The 22059-nt window shown below is 35.9% G+C and overlaps 1 protein-coding gene across 4 annotated transcripts in view; it reads right to left on the reverse strand.

The window, feature by feature from the left end:
- The window catches only part of LOC120429113 (ecdysone-inducible protein E75-like), a 68475-nt gene that overhangs the window by 23591 nt on the left and 22825 nt on the right, over positions 1 to 22059 (reverse strand). For all 4 annotated transcript variants that reach the window (XM_039594285.2, XM_039594284.2, XM_039594286.2 and 1 more), the window contains one exon: positions 13092 to 13180. In XM_039594285.2, coding sequence (XP_039450219.1) covers positions 13092 to 13180 — 89 coding nt within the window. The remainder of the gene's footprint in view (positions 1 to 13091; positions 13181 to 22059) is intronic.

The raw sequence follows: 22059 nt of genomic DNA on the forward strand, positions 1-22059 counted from the left end.
AGCCTTTTAAGTTTAATTAGATAAAAGTAAAAAAACATTCCTAAATGGCTAATCAGTATAGACATTCCTAATTGTCCTTCCTCAAAATGACTCAATCATTTCATGGAGACGCATTGAGTTGTCGAAAAAAAAAACATATATTTGTGCCTGACTTGTTTTGAATAAAACAATGTTTAGGCCTTTAAGCTTGAAGCTGTGTATAAGTTGAATTTAAAAATAGTTTTTTACTGTGTTGAAATTTCAAACCTTTGATAAGAAATCGACATTAACGGTACACATCAACCAGAGCTTTTACACCAAGATCATTTTTACAGACAACTACGAGAACTATCTATTTAAGTTTTGATTCATCTCCTAAAGTGCGGTCCGCAAAATAATTCACAACAGAGTTTGGCTATTTTTACAACCAGATTGTTGAAGGATTGGGCAACAACAACAACTTCATGTGCTCCCTTAAACAAGATACATTTTATCGACAAAAACTAGTTTTCGAATAAAAATGGAGACGCTTGGTACTTTATTAATCACTGTTTCTTAAACTTTATTTGCTAAGCCGTGTAATTACTTTTTTTGCATAAATATTACCAATTGAACATAAAGTTGGGCGCTTTCGTTTACCAGTTGCCACTTACATCAAGTACCGATTAGTTTGTGGATTTTAACAACGTTTTTTTTCTTCTGTGTTTCACATTCTAAATTAAGAATATTTACAATTCAAAATATCCTATTGATGAAAATTGTATTTATTGAAGAAAAAACTGTGTTACGTGGAAGCACATGGTGGCTCAAGATTATTTTAATTGTTTGTAAATAAGCCTTGTTAAATGTCTTATTGTTTTTTCCTAATATTTTTTTTTCGATTTATGCTTTAGCGCTTCTTTCAAAATATTTTTACATAAATCTTTAAAATCTTTTGTCTTTAATTTGTATGTTGCAATAAATGAAAACTGAGGTAATCGAATGAAAAAAATCTTATTTCGCAAAGTTTTTTTTTTCTGTTTGAGCTAAATTTAATACATTTTTTGCCATTAATGTAACAAACAGGTTTTCAATCAGAAATTGACATCAAAAAAGCTTTATTAAATAACTTTTTTAAAGAACTAAACTGATTTTATATTTTAGTCATTTTTAAATACAACATGTAGTTATTTGCTTCACAGAATTTTAATTTAGGCTTTAAATCTGATTTTCAAAACATTAGTTGACGTTAGTTATTAAAAATGATGGAGTCGATATTTTTTTTACAAATTCCAATTTAGTTTATTTATTCTGCAAATTATATTTTGAATTGAACTTTTTCCAATCGCCAAGTCAAACTGATTATTACAATACTACCCCTTAAAACGTGCTTGATGCAAACCTAGAGAGACCTCCCCAGTTCCAACAGTATTATTCAAGCATTATGCAACACCTTTGCTTAATGTTGACCACCTTCCTGTTTCTCTTTTACCATCGCGGTTGTTTTTGACCCTTTCTCCAATAGCAGCTATTAGCGTACAAATACATGTATGTGTCTTGAATGTATGTGAAATTTAGAGAGAGAGGCTTTCTGTTTGTGTTTTACAGAGGTTCATTAACCTGAGTTGAGCTATTATTTTCATGATATTGTTTTAGCCTGAATACATGTTTTTAAATAACCTTTGTCAACCAATTGTCCGTAAATATTGGAAACCGTCTAAAATTTGTGCAAAGCTTTGCTCTAACCTTCAATATTTGTATTCATTCTGTGACCCATTTTCGTACAATCAAACAGGAAAACAAGCACATTTTATTTCGCTAGCCTCATTCAGCCAGAGAGATGTTGGAGCTTCCTCACAAATAGTTTGTAAATGGTGGTGAAAGAACAAATGCTACAGCTCGCTAGCTGACTTGTATGGAAACATATGAAGAAGGTGGGTGATGTGGGAATGGGGTGGCCCAGACTTGTTTAGGTTGTTGTTTAACCATTTCTCTCTTTCTCGTGCTCTTTCTTCGCGCTCTTTGCTTTAGCTCTTTTTTTTCTCTGATGACTTCCAGATCAACGACCCCGAACAGAGCTGGGCGAAGAATCGCAGCAGACTCAAACATTGGCCCCCTGTTTCAGGAAATTTCTATGACGTCATGTTTGGAGCAACATTCCTTCTTGTTGTTGTGTTACTGGCGTACGTGCTACAACATATTTAGTCATTGTTTGCCTATAACGAAGTAACTCGTTACGTTTTGTGGTCATCGAAATGGTTGATTCATCAAGAGGTCAGTGACCATTAGCAGCCTTTGCGTTTCTGGGTTGGTGGTGGTTCAGGCAAAACTGAAAATGTTAGCAGAATATTTCGTCGCTTGTGTGCATCTTGTGACATGTCTACCTTGAAATGATAAGACCTGTCACAAGATAGCACACAAGTGAGGATTTATAAAATTAAACCCAATCTTAAACAATAATCATATTCATGAAAATCATAAAAATGTGAAAAAAGAAATTTGATTGAAATTATGAACAAAAGTTCTAATTATGGCATGATAACTGTCAAAGCGATGTTCCAATAGATCAGTTCAGAAAAGGTCCAATGAACACAATTTTTTTGAGTGTTTTTAAAAACCGTCTTGGGTCATTCAAAAACACCCAAAATGCAAAACAAAAAACAAAATTTAGTTTATTAAACCTTTTTTTTTTAACTTGAGAGTAAACCATGGAAAATAATGTTTTGCATCAATTTGACATTTATCAACAAAAAGAGAGATTCGTTATCATCACAAGTGTTGTGTAGTTATTGTTTATATTAATATAATGATTTAATTTTATCTGTTTTTTTTTATTGCCCTAAATGTTTGTCATGTCATGTGATGCTTATTTTAGTTTTTTTGCTTTTTGGTTGTTTTTGAAACCGCCTTGAGTCAAAATTATTCAAAAACACCAAAAATGTAAAAAAAAAGTTTATTGGATTTTTATAAAAAAAAACTCTGGATTTCATTTCTAGTTTGACCAGTAGTTTTGATTACCCGAAAATGGTTTATCCGAAGGTCGAATTAGAGTTAGTGAATCTGGATTCGCTAATTTTATTGCAGGTTTCGCATTGCAGGTTTCAAAGTTTTGCAAAGTTTTCGTTTTTAAATAATAGACAGGTACATCATTATGTTTTTAAAACTCAACTATACATTTTGTAAATAATTAGGCTTTCTTGGACATATCGACACAAATACACTTAAGTGTATTCCTAGTCAGTACTAAACATAACAAATTTAGGGTATAAATGCTATGGTTCCATTCTTAAAAGCCAGGCGCCTTAATAGCTTCATTCTAAGAAATCAAGATACAATGGAGACGCTTGGTCTCTTAGAATGATTTCATCGCATGTAATCCCGAAATTTGTTATGTTTTGTGCTGGCTAGGAATAAACTAAAGCGAAGTTAAACTTATTTCCTTTGAAATTGTAGAACTGTGATTGTGTGTAATTTTTAACGGCATGCAATTTTTACGAGTTTTGTTACCCTGCCACTATTTAACCTTCATACAGTACCGATTTCCGTGTGACTCTGTTAATTTTACACCAGCAGCAGAAAAAAATGTTCTGATGAATGGGTGCTTCTTAGAACGTGCTGTGGAAAGAAATCTAGGTCAACCTCGGCCACTTATCCCTCCTCCTCCTCCTTTCCCTGAACCAAGTCCCCTGCTTTTTCCCTCCCTCAAACCAAAACAACACACAAAGTTCAAAGACCCGGAACATTGCAATATCACCACCACCACCAACAACAACATCACCATCATCGACACGACACAGGCACAGAAATTTCGAGAGAAAGAGACTCACAAAGTCATCGTCATTATCGCCATCATCATCGTCATCGCGCTTTGTCGGGGCTTTCCCTGATGTAAAAGTGTGTGCTGCCCGCGACGACGAGTGTACGACGATGACGATAGAGCGCCCGCCAAGTCGAGGAGAGTTCAGTGACACATGCGCACATTTCTCTCGTTGACTCTGGTTGGTGCGGAGAAGGGGAGCGGTGGCAGTCACAGTGTGTGTAGTAACAACGATAATAATGAGCCCGCGCGCGACTCGACTCTGCCTTTTGACGTATTACGTTTCGTCGCTTTTGGCGCGCTGCTTGTGGTTGACGGCGAATGCGGTGTGTGGAGAGAGTTGAAAGTATGCATCCTCCGGGGGGTGGGGTGGAGACGCATGGTGCTGGGTGAAAAGGGAGGGGGGTGGATGGAGAAATGCGTATTACGATCGTTCGTCGTCGACGTTGCTGGCAGATGTGATTTTTTGAAGGCACGAAGGAGTTTTTGCACTCGCTCGTGTTGTACCTTTTAGTGTCGTCGTAGAAAGATCTTCGTACACAAGCAGCACGTTTACGAAAATAAGGAGCTAATGCCGGAATGGACAAAAGTCATTGCTCTTTCTTGACATCATAGCGGACTGTGGGGAGTAGAATGGTCAGTTAAGTAGGTATTGTTCAAACTTCAATGGGTTTAAATATCAACACTGAAGTTGAAAGTAATGGTAATCAGATAATATAAACAAATCATTCAAACCTGTAATTTAGTACGAAATTATTATTTTTTCAAAGAATTACGTAACAATAATGCAGGAAGATGATTTTTTTTCGAATCATGAGTCAAAAGTCCATTTCAGTCCAGACTCGAGTTTCCGAAGGCATTGTCACGTCGGATAATCGAATCACGAAAAAAATATTTTTTTATGGAACACCCGCAGTCGAGCAGTTTTTGACAGTTCGCTCTATAAGAAATACATTGTAGAAAAAAGCAAAAACTGTTCGAATGGAAGTGCTCCATTGTTGAGCTTTAGTATGACCCTTAAACTACTGAAAAGTGATTTATAATTTTTAATTATAAGATGGCGGCCAAAATGGCGATGATGAAATATTGAAAAAGCCTTGTTTTAATTTTACAGGAAATCTGGAGCAACAGTTGAAAGGGACGGTACGACATTGCTCTTACGGCCTTTCATTACACACGTTTAAATTGGACGAAAGACCGTAAGAACAATCTCGTACCACCCCTTGCAAATGTTGCTCCAGAAATTATCCATTCAAATTTGTCTGAAATGGGTTCACAGAACTCGAATTTGATGTTTAAAGTAAGAAAATACAAAAATAAAATAAAAACATTTTTTTTATCGTTATTATTATCCGAAGTCCCATACAAACCTTCTGATAATCGAAACTTTGGATAATCGAGGCTTTGGATAATCATGTCTAAACTGTATTTTGTTTTTAAATTTTAATAAAATATTCTCTTAACGCTTTTATAAATAAGTCACTTTTGAAATACTACACAAAAAATCAGGGTTATATTACATTTGAGAATGAGTACATTTTTTATGTCAGTAAAAAGAGTGATTTCACCTAGAAAAATGTGTAAATTTACCTCATTTCCTCTGTAATTACACTTTTTGAGCCTAAATTGAGGCCATTACATCATCAAAGAGGTAATACACAGAAAAAAATTATGGTAATATTCATCAGGAAATGGTGACAGATTTTGTGTCTAAAAATGATTAATTTTACCCCAGAAAATGATGAATTTTCATCAGTTTTTGATGAATATTCATCAAGTTCACATTTTTACACATTTTTATGAAATATTACTCAAAAAAAGAGGTAATATTCAACCTACCAAATTTTCAACATTCCAAAATTCAACTTTTTTTTCTATGTATTTAACCTCCCAAATTTACAACTGAGCAATTCTCTCAGATTTTGGTCATTAGATTTTTTATGTATTTTTTAATCCAACTGAAACTTTTTTGGTGCCTTCGGTATGCCTAAAGAAGCCATTTTGCATCATTAGTTTGTCCATATAATTTTCCATACAAATTTGGCAGCTGTCCATACAAAAAAGATGATGTTTGAAAATTCAAAAATCTGTATCTTTTGAAGGAATTTTTTGATCGATTTGATGTCTTCGGCAAAGTTGTAGGTATGGATACGGACTACACTGGAAAAAAATGATACACGGTAAAACAAATTTTGGTGATTTTTTATTTAACTTTTTATCACTAAAACTTGATTTGCAAAAAAACACTATTTTTTATATATATATATGTTTTAGAGGACATAAAGTGCCAACTTTTCAGAAATTTCCAGGTTGTGCAAAAAATCTTTGAGCGAGTTATGATTTTTTTAATCAATACTGATTTATTCAAAAAATCGAAATATTTGTCGCAAAAATTTTTCAACTTCATTTTTCGATGTAAAATCAAAATTGCAATCATAAAGTACTTTAGTGAAATTATAATAAAGTGCACCGTTTTCAAGCTAAATCCATTTTTAGGTGACTTTTTTGAAAATATTCGCAGTTATACATTTTTTTAAATTAGTGCACATGTTTGCGCACTTTTGAAAAAAATATTTTTAAAAAGCTGAGAAAATTCTCTATATTTTGCTTTTTTGAACTTTGTTGATACGACACTTAGTTGCTGATATATTGCAATGCAAAGTTTAAAAAACAGGAAAATTGATGTTTTCTAAGTCTCACCCAAACAACCCACTTTTTTAATGTCGATAGCAACTAATAGTCCGATTTACAATGTTTAAATATGGAACATTCGTGAAATTTTTCGATCTTTTCGAAAACTGCAAAATGGCTTAACCTTCCATGAGGGCACAGGCAACTCCAGGTTGTGGCCATTACTGTCAAAATGACCATTTGCAGGTTCAATATCAAAACTATGAATTTTGATACTCATATTGCCACAAATCGTGTGGTTCTGTAAATGTTCCCCCGGGCCCCGAGGAAGGGGGGAGGGGGGGGGGGGGAAGACACATGAATTTTGTTGTAAATTTATTTCATGTGAGTTTGCTATTGCAATAGGCCATTTTTGTCAAATTCCCCAAACAAAGAGGGGTTAAAAAAATATTGCTGAAAATGTCATTTTGCATTTAAAAATGCTAAGTCTTGTACAATTGATTGCAATCTATTTAAAATACATTGTATTTTTGTATTTTAATCATTTTATTTTTTGCCCAAATTGATTTGTGGGTTTGGTTTAGTCGGTTTGGACAGCACGATGCGCTACTTCAGTAAAAATATTCCCAAAAGTGAGATTCTCATTGAAAATTTAATGCTCTACAACTTTTGGTCGAACATATCAAAGTTGTAAAACTCGATCCTGAAATGTTATTAGCGATTTAAAAAAGTCATTTTTGTACGATTTTTTTTTCCGCCAGCTTTAATCTCAACCAACGGTTAATCTCAACCAATTTTGCTCAAAATTTGCACATATGCTTGAAATAACCCAAAAAAAAAACGTTTTCCGCTTGTGGAGCAAGGGGTCATTTTTTCTGGGCACCCTAGTGGTGAGTCACCCAAAACCTCTTTTACGCAAATGGGTTTACGTTTTACTTCCCCGTCCGACGGAAGGTTTGATCAGACAACCGGCTCCGTCTGGGATTGAACCTAGGCCTTACTGGGGTGAGAGGCTACCACGCTATAAACCACTGCACCACCGGACTTGGCAAACTGCAATAATGTATACCTACATTTTGAAAAATGGGCTTGAAATTCAGTTTTTTTTTTATCTTAGCTAAAATGTGTACCAACTGAAAAAGGGACATTTTCAGCCGTAGATGTGTTTTGGTCATGATTTTTTTGAGTCAAAATAAGCGCGAAAGTTCATTTTGAGACCCTTATTAACGTGATATCTCTAAACTTACACTTTAGCCTTCTACATACTGGTAAATTTTGCGTTATTTGTTCTTTGTTCAGGAGTTCATTTTTAGCAACTTTTGTTTCTACGCAAAAGTGTGCCTATTATTTTAGAGTTCCATTCAATAAATTTATTGAGTTTAGTTTTTCTTTGTTTTTAATAATATTTAATCTTATTCACAACTTTCAATAATTATGTTTTACCTGTTCAAAAATTATGTTTTAACTGTTTATCTATGTATGCGTTTGTTTTTTTTAAATTATCTATATACTTTTTGAATAAAGTGCATGCTGCCCTAGATACGAAGATGCCCCCTGTAGTGTTCCCCTCCCACTAACATTTACACACAAGATCCTCTGTAATTATTAAGTCAAATGTAATTACAAAAGCCGACTCGGTCCTAACCAGGTCCCAGTACCGAAAAGGACCTAATAAAAAAAAATATGAAAAAATGCCCCCTGTAGTATTCTCTTAAATCTAAAACGTTCTTAAAAAAGCAAAGCAATCCACTTTAACGACCCCCGGTCTTTTGTGGGCTCTGTTGCAAGTTTCTGTTCATTTCTAGGCGTCCGAAGGTTATGTGTGGTGAGTCATCCAAAACCTCTTTTACGCAAATGGACCGACGTTTTACTTCCTCATCCGATAGAAGGCCAGGTGGATAAGGCGGGAATTGAACCCGCGCAATTATCAAAATCGTGAATTAAATTCACGAATGCGAGAACCACGAAGGAATATATTCACGTTTATAGTGCAAATGCACCATACTCATGAATAAATTCCTTCGTGGTTCTCACATTCGTGAACTTAATTCACGATAACGGGAATTGATTTTTTTTCTGTGAGCTACGTCATCTGTGTATGTTGCCTTTCCTGAAATTATCCTTGAAAAATGGGTAAAACATTTGACGTATAAATCTCAGATGGGGACATTTGTTTATGACATTTGGCTATTTTTGTAACATTGTTAAAATCATTTTCAATTTTTATTTAAACATGAAAAATACTATCTTATTGTGGTGCAAATACTGAAGAGTTCAAATCAAACCACAAACTTTAGAATTTAACATTTCTAGTACCACCTCTTTAAACGACATTATCAATCAGTCGCTTGTGTTGGTTTCACCCATATCGACTTATTTATGTAGCTCTGAAATGAATTCATTGCTAACCGAGTGACACAACAGTTACAAGTCAATAGCCTTTGCTTGACTCTCTTGGCCGCTATGCCTCTTCTGTCGCATGTGTTGTTTCTCCCTTGTACTAAGCTCTCGCGCTCGTTTCTCAGGTCTCTGACTCGGCAGGCTAAAGCCAACAACCTTCTTACGCTTTGCTGTTGTTGCCCATTGAACTAAGCGGCTCAAGAAGGCATTTAGCCAGACTGTTAAATCAGCGCTGGGCACGTGACTCACACAGCCGTTCGAGGATTGGTTTAATTATTACTAGTGTTGTTTTTTGTTTTTGTTTCTGGAGTAAATTTATAAAGAAAATCACAAAAATGCCCCTTTTTGCCATTAATAGGTTAAACTAAGTGACATAAAAAACACAGAAACTCTTGAATGTTTAACCGAGTTGTAGATTTGCTTTGCTTGCGAAACCTCATTGAAGGTTCAATGCACCTTCGAACTAGTTCGAAGTTATACACATGAAACCAGGCGATCGCCGGGCAAGAACAAGACAGAAGACACGGCTCGACGACCATCGGTGGTGTTAGTGATATTGAATCGCGTGTCTGTATGTGTTGAAAATGGCGAGCAGTAGTCGTCTCACTCTCGCTCCCATGGTATTGAAAAATGTGTTGCACAGACAGTCTTAGCGTTTGAGAGGGTCACTTCGGCCGTGTTTTTCTATGTACACGATACACAAATATAGCATTGACATATTTAAAGCTCAAAGACCTTTGGGTTAACTCTCGTCAGTCATTAGCTTCTGGGGTTTTATTTTATTTGTTTATGACAGATTATTATTCAACTGCCAATAAGTTTTGAAAACATGTGTCTTGTCAAACAAAAAAAAAAATAGAAAATATTCTGATTTTTCCACACATTTACTTAAAACTTGAAGATAAATAAAAGCTACGGAAGTATTGAAATCATTCCTAAAATTTACTTGCATGGCATACATACAATTTGGCACACTCTTACGAAAGAACGGCTGATAAAGGAAACAATCATTTCGCGACTCAGTTTATTAACATCAGTAACCCATTTGTAAGGTTGATGACCTAAATTGCAGGAATGTATGTATTCTTGCCATCTTGCTCACACACGCTGAGCTTGTACAGATGAAAATCAGAATTGTAGAACATTTGAAGCCACTGAACCCAGCCTGTGCATGCCCCATCACCAATACCAACCGAATGCCTAGGCGTGTAGCTATTTCATGAAACATGGCCACCGCCGATACATTTGTGTGGGTTTCTTCCGTCTTTTTCACTCTGCTAGCAGACGAATTGCGAACAAGGCTAGCTTTGGATGTAAAAGTAGGTTTCATGAAAAGTGAATGTAAACTTGGCAATACAACTTCATGCTGTTCTGTCCCTCTCTTACACACACAATTTTAGTTCTTTGTATAAGCGAGAAGCTAGTTTGTTTTTCTTCTTATTTCATTTAAAAAGTTTGCAATTTTTAAAGAATTATCACTCATTAAAAAGTGATATTATTTAACCTTCAACATTACTCCCCTTTTTTCGTCAGCTACTTATTAGGATTTTCAAGCATGATCATATAAATAAATTTAAAAACATGCGCGATTGGTCACCATTTCAAATCAAACTAATAAGATTTTGCTGAAGTAATAAAGACATAAAATAGAAATTAATATCCATTTTTATTTGGGCTGCAAACATTTGTACCATGTTTCCAATGGTAGAACCTTCTAGTTGCCGTATACTTATGCTTCAGAATGGATGGAAAAAAGAGACGGAGTACTTCACTGTTTGCTGGAGTGTAGGTTAGAAGGACGTTCACCTTATAGGTGCAGGTGAAATATTGACTAATGTCTTGGGTCAGTGTCCAGTACAATGTCAAGTAAAACAAAATATTACTTAAGGTTTAACATTTCAATTGAAGGGTTAGGATTAATTTCATAGACCTGGAAATTTGACATGCTTAAAATGATACAGAGAAAATAAATATCCATGAAGCAATTAAAATAAAATAGTGTTTTAAGATGCTTGTTACGCAGAACCTAAAAATCAAAAGTTTTTTGTTTTTTTTTGTAACACCATCGAAAATATTAATATTATTCTATATTATATACAATTTATTAGCAAAGTTCAATCAAGAAGTAAAACCAATTTGCTCAATCTAACTATGGTGACAGAACACTATGTTTAAGGTTTAAACAGACTGGCATAAAATCGCACCCATTGAATAGTCATTAGGGTGCCCAGAATATCGGACTTTTTTTTCACAACCTCGCTCCACAAGCTGATTACTGTTCCTTAAGCTATTTTAGGGTTCTGGGCCAAATATGAGCAAAATCGGTCAACATTTACCCATTGATACTCGGGGGTGGGGTTTATATGGGAAAAATCGGAAAAATGTATGAAAATTCCAATTTTTTTACGGTTTAGTCTGCACGGTGCGCTACATCCATCCAAATATTCCCAAAAGTGCGGTTCTTATTGGAAATTTAATGCTCTACAACTTTGTAGAACATACCAAAGCTGTATAACTTGAATCTAAAAAGTTATTAGCGATTCCGGGTGCGGGTATTTTTTTCTGGGTACCCTAATGGTCATCTTGTCATGTTCACCAAGCTATGACCAGTTACTATCCGAAGGCTGGAACTTGTTTTAGCGCCAAACATTCATTCGGTTGAATTAAAGCTTGATTCAGGTAAAAATTGTTCATCATTGAGAAAAATAAAATAAAACGAGATTTCATCCATTCTGAACAAAACCAAAGAAAAATCTACAACTAAATATGTTTTGGATTTCTATATGCTTGTTTAGATTTTTTAATTTGAACAGCATAAAAATTTTGCAGCATAGGAAATACATTTTGTAAAATAGCTACGTTATGAACTAGACAAAACAGCACTATTTTAAATTTCAAATGAAGACAATTATTTCACCCCTCCAAAACGTGTCCGGATTAAAAGCCGAACAAACTATGCAAGCAGTGTGACCGAGACAGTCGTCTCCGCCGCTGACTTGCTTCTTGCTACTTTGCCAGTTCGAGCTCCAGTCAATGACCGATCAATGAAGTTTATCGGCCTTTGAGTTTCTCCACTTTTGGCTTTGCTGGGTTGGCAAGGTTCAAGTCGAAGCGAGCGAACGAGTGGCCGCGGCGTCAAGTCCGGTTTATTGCGCGAGATATGCTGTAATGTGGTTGCCTTGTGGTAGTAGTGCGGACATTGAAGGCGTTCAACAACATTTAGAAGAGAATTTGCCTACTGTGATCATGATGCAATGAGAAACATAAGTTTATCACAAGTTGGATTTCTTTAAAAATTGATATTGCAAATCTAATTTTCACATTTAATACCAGAACAGTTCGGATCGTAATGTTAAAATTATTGAATAAAAAAAGATCCTGAAATAATTGAAATATAAGGAAAGTTTTTGAATGTGGATCTTATCAGAAACATCAAATATATCAAATACGTTTGGTATTTGTAAGTAGGTAACAGTAACATTCTCCTTTAAATTAGAATACTCAATCCACTTCGTTACAAAATTACATAACTTCCAGCAAGTTGTTTGCTGACATTGCATATTCAGAAAACATTCCTCAAGTCGTGCAAAAACTTAAAAAATAGTGAAAGCAACTAGAGTTCGCGTCTTGTTCCGGCTACTGCAGCGGTCACTAACCTACGCGCTGAAGTCAATAAACTATGATCAAATACAGTAGGAGAAACCACATAGCCCCCAGACCTTCTGCTCGTCTAAACATTGCTTCGTGGGCTTGAACCGAAAGCTGACTCGAATACGTAACCTCGATTCTTCCAGTACACAAACACACGTTGTCAGAACACGTTAACAGTAAACAAAATAATGTGAAAAACCTCACTCGTTTTGAGGCCAGTTTCAAAACAACGCTAGCCGAGCTAGCAAAGTGATTCATTCAAGGGTATTTCCATTCGTTCACCCCAACACTGGTGACTCGAGCGTAGCGGCGTTGCGTGTATTTCTTTTTTTTTTCATTCTTCGTCAACCAGCGATTCGTCTGTTCATCAGTCTCTGGTCCCCTACCATACATGTGATGCCAATAGCATCGTAATGTGTTGAAGGTAGAATAATACGTTCTTTGCCTCGTGCCTCTTTCAATGTATTCATCGTCGACGTTTTTTCCTTCCGGCAAGTCATCCATCCAACAACAGTCGGTCAATGTGCCTATATTGCGGTCAACGTCTTCGACGGTTTCTTATAACAGTTCATCGTGGGTCATTCATACCCACGCACACAGTGTGAGGATGGGGGATTCAAATTGAGACACTCACCTTGCAGCCTTCGCAAGAATGCACTCCATAATGGAAACCGGAAGCTTTGTCACCACACACTCGACAAAGCACTGTGGTACCGTCGAATTCTGAAAGGATACAAACAAAAATATTGATTTAAATATGGTGAATCTTTTTTGCTTCTGTCATGTATTTTTTCCCATTTATTGTATCTTTGCTTTTTGATGTATCATTTTACGTGTATCATTTTACGTGCATTTATCCTGCCTTTTTTTATCTTATTGCCTTTTTAAAACCTTTATCATATTTCGCTTGATTTTTTGTTTGCATTTATATTTTTTCGGCGCATTTTTGTTATTAAATTTTGAAGAATATAAAATTTTGAAGAATATATTTTTCCTTCAAAAATCAATTTATAAATAATGTCTTAGTTCTGATCTTAGTCTTAAAACATCCATATTTTAATGGCGATTCATTTCAATTCAATTTTAAATAATCAGCTGACAATTTTGTTCTAGGAGTTCCTTTTAACTTTAATTGATAGTACAAATTCATTTTTATGTAACAAGATCATTTGAACATAGGTTTGACAAAAGGAGAGTTTTTCAAAAAAATGTGGCATTTCAAAACTATAAAAATAGAGCTTTTTTTTACTTTTCGAGAAAAAAGATTTTTAAGGTTTGATAGAAGATTTTTTAAGGTTTGACTGATAGAGTCAAACTTTATGAAGCCACTATCACTCAACAAACGCTCCAAGTTTCTACTAATTTAGTTACACAGATAAAAGATACAGGAAATAATTTAAACAATAATCTTAAAAGCACGTATCACAAGTGTGTTTTGAAAGTAAAAAAGTACGTGTCACAAGTTTGCACAGAATTTCCATCCAAACTATAATAAACCTAAATATAGTTTAACTGACTAAATCAAAAGATCGCATTGTCGAAAAAATGGCATTGTCTTTCAAATATGTATATCAACATAAATTTGTGAAAAATATGAAAAAAAAAAAAACATTTTCCATCATTTTGTATGACGAATTTTGATAAGAAATTGGTCTGTGTTGGCATGATTGGTGCGCTGGAAGTGGGGACGCGAAGTCGTGATTATTCAGGTTAATTTTTTAGTGTGCTTTTGTGTCGCTTTTCGTATGGGATGAGTGATTGTGCTAATCGAATAATAGCATCATTGGTGCGCTGGAAGTGGGGCCGCGAAGTCGTGATTATTCAGGTTAATTTTTTGGTGTGCTTTTGTGTCGCTGTTCGTATAGGATGAGTGATTGTGCTAATCGAATAATGGCATCATTGGTGCGCTGGAAGTGGGGACGCGAAGTCGTGATTATTCAGGTTAATTTTTTGGTGTGCTTTTGTGTCGCTGTTCGTATGGGATGAGTGATTGTGCTAATCAAATAATAGCATCATTGGTGCGCTGGAAGTGGGAACGCGAAGTCGTGATTATTCAGGTTAATTTTTTGGTGTGCTTTTGTGTCGCTGTTCGTATGGGATGAGTGATTGTGCTAATCAAATAATAGCATCATTGGTGCGCTGGAAGTGGGAACGCGAAGTCGTGATTATTCAGGTTAATTTTTTTTATGTGCTTTTGTGTCGCTGTTCGTATGGGATGAGTGATTGTGCTAATCAAATAATAGCGCGTGGTCGTAAAAAATATTCGCAGTGAAAAGTGATTTTTTTTGTGTGCCTTTTGTCGTGAATTGTGTGTGTTTCTTGCTAGTAATAATAATATCAGTCCTTCCTTTATCATCGTTGATCGGAGGGCACGCCGCCGGTTGAGTTTGTCGTATTAATAGTGTTCCAAAGTAACTGGGTGTTAATTGTGTTTAGTACTTCAGTCGATTGCGGGCGGTGAGGCCACGCGCTTGCCTTACTGAATTATTTTTGTCTTTTTCGTTGAGTAATTGGTGTTTTTTTTTGTGCTTTTGTAAACTTAATTAATTGTTTTGTGATTTTCAAAGCCCTTCCTATATCATCGTTGATCGGAAGGCACGGCGTCGGGTGGATTGTGCTTAAATTTTTCGAATAAGGTTTTATTTTTTTGCTGTGAAAAAGCCATTTCTATATAATGATCGAAAGACGCACTGACATTTTGGATTAATTAATAGTGGAGTGAGATAATTGTGAGTGAGTGATTTTGTGTGTTAACCAGAAAGACCTTCCCATAGCATCGTTGCTCGGAAGGCTCGCCGACGGGTCTGTTATGAAAGTCCTCCCCATAGCGTCGTAGCTCGGGAGGCATCGAAAAGCCAATACCTTATCCTACTAACCAAAAAAAAAAATTAATCACGTGATGCTTGAAGGAGATGCTGTGGATTCAACGGTCTCATGCGGTATCAACAAGTATATAGCGAAAAACTATGTGCTTGATGAGTCTGCAACTTCAACTATCGGACTAACATTCCTCCCTTTCGTTGAACTGCAGGCTTCTTGGGAGGGCGCCGGTATTGACTAATAAAGTAGGGATCTTCAGAGGTTAAACAGTGAACGGATGGTTGGCTCCCACTGATCATTTTTGATTCATTGTTTAACTTCAGCTGATCTGTCAATAACGGAGTAGCAGCTCATTGGCAGTCAACCATGCTCATGCTCATGCTCATGCTCAAATTGGTCTGTGTTGGCATGTAAGCAAATCGACTTTGATTTTTTTTAAATGGATGAAATTTGTTCATCGATTCCTTATGTCCAAATAAGCCATCGTTAGTTTCTTCATAGAAGTCTCCATACAAATTTGGGTGCTGTCCATATAAAAGTGCTACGAAAACATTCGAGAATCTGTATCCCAATAAGGGATTTTCTGATCGATTTGGTGTCTTGGGCAAAGTTGATTAGGACTATTCATAAAAAAAGTAACATCATAATATAGTCAACCCATTTTTTTAAAATAACTTTTTATGTCAAAAACTTGATTTTGACAATCTTTACCCCCTTCTACTTTTTTATTTTTTTGGTAAGTTTTAGTAGGCAAATACGGACGGAGGTTTTTTTTGCCAAAATTTGATTAAACAAAGTGTTTTTTGGAAAATAATAATAATGCACAGAATAAAAATTCAAAAAATCATTTTCAGATGCAAAATTAAATTTTAATTCAAAAAGTACTTTTGTAAAATTCTGACAGCGTGCACCGTTTTTTAATTTTTTTAAATGTCCATCCTTGTCCATCTTTGAAAAAAATATATTCGAAAAGCTAGGAAAATTCTCTACAATTTGCTTTGTTGAACATTATTGATCCTGAGCTAAGATAAAAAGCATTGCAAAAAAAGTTTTTCTAAGTCTTACTAAATTGATTCTCAATTTTTTATCGATGATATCTTCGAAACCATTGATCAGGGTTATTTATCCATTGATCAGGTTTAATTAAGTAATTGCTGATTTTTGAAATCACGACTTAGAGTCAAAAAAAAAAAATAAAAATTTCTGTACGTGTCTATATGTGCCTACCAAAAAAAAAACAATAATGAAACAAATCTGGACCGGTGATTCAATAATTATTCAGTGTAGTCGCGAGCTTCCTGTTTGGTGCGGATGTTGGGCACCCCTGGTTTAAAGCAAGGTAAAACATTTTCAAGGCAGAGAACGCCAAAATCTGGGTCTTGTCGCCGTGCGAATGGTTTCGTTTTTTAATCTCCGGTCGTTCACACCGATGTGAGCATTCCAAGTGAAAGTGAAAAAAATGAAAAGAAAGTGGAGAAATTGCCTATTCGCTCATTTCTCATTCCACTCTCTAGGCTCGAGCCACAAATCGATAGGCTCGTTTAGTTTTCGTGAGTTTTCTTCGCGATGTTCCCAGCTATCAGCGGCTCCCGCTTCGCCGATCCACCCCACCAGGCACTAACCACCACAGATTTATAGTTTCTTGCACCTCCATCGATGTATCTCGGGCTCCGTTTTGAACTTTCTTCTCCATCCCCACTCGAGTCGAATATTTCTTTTTTTTTTCTTTCGTTTCGCTCTTCCCACTACTTTGCATGTTTTATATAATCTTATTTCTTGTTTTGGATCGTAGTTTCCAGTTGGTTGTATAATATTATATAATAAGTATGTGATAAACAACTTTCTCTATCTGGAGATGCTGCTTCTCCTATGCTGCGTTACTATCTATGGCAGGTTGCCACGGAGCGCCGATTCATCATATGTTATCCCTGATGGATCGTATCGGAAAAAAATAATTCTTGGTTTATTTTTAACACTTTTCGTTTGATAGGATGTTGCACTTTTGAAAAAAAAAAAGGTTTGTGCAATTTTGAAGGATTAATTTTTTCTTCCTGAATAAAGAAAATTGGTATTGATGCGAAATCGATTCAAAAATTACGGGTCCGATAGTGTAGTGGTAAGCGTGGTTGCCTCTCACCCCAGTTGGCCTGGGTTCGATTCTAGACGGTCCAGGTGGCATTTTTTGAGACAAGATTTGTCTGATCACGCCTTCCAGCGGATGGAGAAGTAAATGTTGGTATCGGCTTAACTGAATTGTCAGTCCAGGTGTAGGCTGTTGGATTGCCTCACCGTTTCTCATGCCTTCAGACGACTAGTTTGGAATAGGAATCTTGCAATAGAGAACGCCAAGGCCATGCTGTAGAGCGATCACTGTCTATACAGTTGTACATTATTTAAAAAAATGTATTACCGTTAATATATAGCTTGCTTGAAAAACAAGTTTGTCTGAACCATTTTATTTTGAATCAAAACTTGCAAAAACTCGCAATCGCAAATAAACCTTTCTTTTTACGGATGAAAACAACGAACTGACGCTCAAAAAGCGATAGTATATTTTCGCTCTATTTCAAACAATGCCATATTTTCAACAAAGCTAGCCTGCTCGGATCGTCACAGAAAAGCGGCAAGGCTCGAACGAATGAAAGTGAAAAGTAAAAGTTTTTGCCCATGCCGTTTCATGAATTTCCAAAATGTGCACAAACTCTCCAAGCCGACCGAACTGAATAGGTTTTTGGTGCCTACCAACAGTATGGCTCGTGTTGACTTTCTTTTTTTTCGTTGCTTTTTTGAATGAAAGACTGTCGAAATCTGAAATCTGATCAATGTGAGGGGAGGGTGAAATTACGGGTAAGATTCACTGACTTTTTTTAAGAGTCTGGCAGATGTCCAGTACTTAGTACATTATTCTTGTAAAGATGTAATGTTAATGTAATAAATTTATATTTTAAATTGAAAAAAAAATCATTAAATACAGGGTACGTTAACATGTGATTTTTTAATTGGTATGCATAACATTTCAGTCTAAAAATTGTTTGAAATAAAAAGGGAACTAATAGAATTTGATATTTCTCAAGCTGCAACATTGAAATTGGACCATAATGCTACAAGAGGAAGAAAATTGGGAAAATTGAGTAAAACGAGAGTGAGAGTAGTTCGAAAAAATTGTTTGCTAAATAAATAGATAAACTAAATAATTTTTTAAATTAATAGGAACCAAATACAATTTGATATTTTTTATACTGAATCATTGAAATTGGACCATAATGCTACAAGAGGAAGAAAATTGGGAAAATTGAGTACCGTCATCAGGGGTGACATTGGGTCTGGGGGGTGAGATTGGGTCATACAAAAATGCTGAAAATTGTATGACCCAATCTCACCCCCCAGACCCAATGTCACCCCTGATGACGGTAAAACGAGAGTGAGAGTAGTTCAAAACAATGGTTAACTAAAGTGAAACGGAAGGTCAATGACTGGCAACGATTTCACTAGTGTGTTTGGAAGCCACACTCACACACTAGCAGCAACTTAAAGGCAGAATAACATCAAGAGAAAGAGAAAGGTAGGGGCAAGGCTAAGCGATCAAAAGTGACGAGTGCGAGTGGTGGCGGGGGAGAGATTAGATGCACCCCAGGCCAGACACCGCAGAGTGTATTGAACTGTATTTGGCCTGGGAGGTGATGTAAAAAGCAAAAGAAAAAAAAAAGTGGGAAAAAAGAGACCAAAAGCAGCACAGCAGGCCGGGAAACCGGCAAAAGGTGAAAGATCGGAGCTGTTTGGAGGTTTCGCTTTGTGAAAGTTTAACAGTCGCCAGTGGTGTGGCGCTTTTCTGTAATGTGACCGTTGCTTGCTGCGATCATGAGTTTATTGACTTTTTGCGGAGGCAAAGTTTTATGCGGTTTGCGCACTGCAAACTACACTGCGATGATTGTGTGTGCTTGAAATGGTTTCACTTTCACCCAGTTTCCAAACTAGCTGCTATGTGGGGTTGTTGAACTTTTAACAAATGCTTACCCTTAGTTAAACCAGAGATAGTATTATGTTTCTCATCAACCAAATTTTCAGGAAGAATTCGTGAGAAAACGACAATGCTTGAGGAATTAAAGAATATATCAGAATATAATTTTTGAATTGGGCGTTTTGCTTCGATTGCCCAATTACCTATTTTAAAAGCTCTGTTAAATAGTGTTTGCATACAGGATATACATTAGATACTTTTGTAAATCCTATGTTCTGTAGAACTTTTATAAATGGATGCTGGCGTAAAATAAATAAACCCTCCAATGCCCAAATTTTTTTGAAGGTTTTTATTTTTTCCATGTTTAGGTGGTATTTTTGAGCAACTTTTGTCCTACGAAAAACATTACTTTTATTTTTAAGGTTTTTCTTGTTTAATTTTTTTTATCTTGTTTGGTTTATGTTTGTTTCTGATAGTATATGCCTTATTCTACCACCTCCTGTTATAACCATTTGCCTCTCTCGTTTTTTCATGTTTTTACAGGCATTTTTTTAAATTTTTGCCTGTTTTCACATTTTCTACTATAGAATGAAAATATTATCATTCAAATTGTAGTAAAATGCGTAGAGTCATAGTCTACAAAATATACTGCAAACCTTTTTTTTACATATCTTATAGAAAATATTAGTGGGAAACACAGTCAAAGTTGACTCCGGAAAAATACATTTTTTAAAACATTGGCAAAGTCACATTAAACCATAATAATTTTGGATGTTTGACGAATTTTTAGATCAAAGCCCGCTTATAGGTAGGGTTGACTTGTAGAGGGATAAACTAAATTAAAATAAATCTATTTAGTTTTATATGCGATACAAAACATTCGATCGTGATAAGTTTGGACAATGGTTATCGTGTGTTTTTGGTTTTCCAACAGCCCACGAATTATAGTATAAAAGAGAATGTAATGTCTTGAAAAAATACAAACGACATTGAAAAATTAACTTTAGTTTTATTTTTAATATTTTTTATTGATTTGCCTGAAAAAACTTATTTTTCTCAAATTTATATTTTGCTTTTCAAAATATATGGTTGAATTGCATCCTCCCCCTTTCTTTCTAAAAATCCTCAAAAAGCAAGAAACAGAAAAAATATTGCTGAGAATTTAAATTGGAATTCAACGAAGTTGAACAATTTATTTTAAACTATTAAAAATACATTGTATTACGTATTTTATTCAGATAAAGACTTTTTTTTTCAAGACTATTTGCAAAATTTTGGGACGACAGATCGGAAAAAGAAAAAAATATCAAGTCAGGAAGGCAAAAAAATATAGCGGAAAATTTTTAATTTTCATCAAAAAATAAACAATGCATTGTAATCTATTTAAAATACATTGTAGCACGTATATTTTTGTATTTAATTCCAATATGGCACATTAGTATTTTTTAAAATTTAGAATTTTGGGATCGCAGTTCGAAAAAAGACATACGACTTGTAGGACATAAAAATACATATGTTCATAAATTAATTGACATTTTGAAAATTACCGGTGGTACCATAACTGTAATGTTGTATAAAGCATTTTGTTATAATTCTTGTTTTAAAAATTTTGAAAATAGGGCTTTAAATTTTTGAATTGTTTATTGCCCCCCTATGTGGAGCTTGGTACAGTCATCTGATGATAAAAAGTACGGCCCGAAATTAAATAAGGGCTTCGAAAAACGTCTCTTTCTGCTGGGACAGTTTGAATGGAGTCGGCTTGCAAAAGATATGAGCATCGTTTCCGGAAACCATTATAATCTGTGACAGAACCGTTTTGCAAATACCATGAAACCCGTTAAGGGGTTGTTGTACCGTAGAACAATGCAATCACACACAGTCAGTCAACAGTTCACAACGTCAACGGACAATTTCAAGTTCAGCGTGTGCACTTGAAATCGGCTATTTACAATGTGTCACAAACGACGATAGTCGCGTTGCTGAGAGAGAGAGCGCGCGCGGTTCGCTCGCGCTTAGCCACATTTTTTTCGCGCTCCCGCGCGCTCGCACGTTCTCAGAACGATGACTCTTCCGGCTATCCCTGAACCCATATTTTCTTGGTACTTCATGGTCAAGCCAACGCACACACACTCGCTGAACTGCTGAGCGCGCTGACTTGATCGGTTCTTGTACGTTGTCGCTCCCGTCGTCGTCGTCGTGAACGGGTAATGACCCTTACACTCTCACTCTGAGCAGCAGGGTAGGGGGCTAAGCAAAGGTGAAAAAACGCGAAAAAGCAGGTGACGACGAGCCTGCCGTGGCCAGCCAGAGCAGCGAGGCCACAAACTGCTTCGCGGTGTACGGAGGAATGCCGACATTAAGGCGTTTTTTGTTGTTTTTCCCTGGTCGGCCCTGGTCTTTCGTGCCTCGTTCGTCGAGGTTGAATGTTGTGCGCTGTTTCAAAGCATAAGCGCGGGCAGAAAAGGTTTTGTTCAGCCACATGGGATTTGATTGTTTTTTTTTTTAAGATTTAGAATAATATTATTTTCGAGAAAAAGTTTTAACTTTTTCATCAAGTGGATAACAATTTTATAAAAAAAGGGAAAACTATTTCAGCAGCTACTCGCTTTGTATACAGTCACGACTGGCAGTGCAACGACCAGAAGTAAGTAACTGAGGCACAGCAGCAGCCGCAGAGCAGCAAGCATACAACTGGGCTGTGTGAGTTGCTCGCTCTTTTGCCTTTGCTTACTTACTTGCTTGCTGCCCGTGGACGGATGGAATTGGAAGAGAAAGGTCAACGACTCACGGCTACGGGGGCATTGGCTTAGCTCGGTCGCTCGCT

This window comes from Culex pipiens, chromosome 2 (genome assembly GCF_016801865.2).
Source record: "Culex pipiens pallens isolate TS chromosome 2, TS_CPP_V2, whole genome shotgun sequence".
NCBI classification, from domain to species: Eukaryota; Metazoa; Arthropoda; class Insecta; order Diptera; family Culicidae; genus Culex; species Culex pipiens.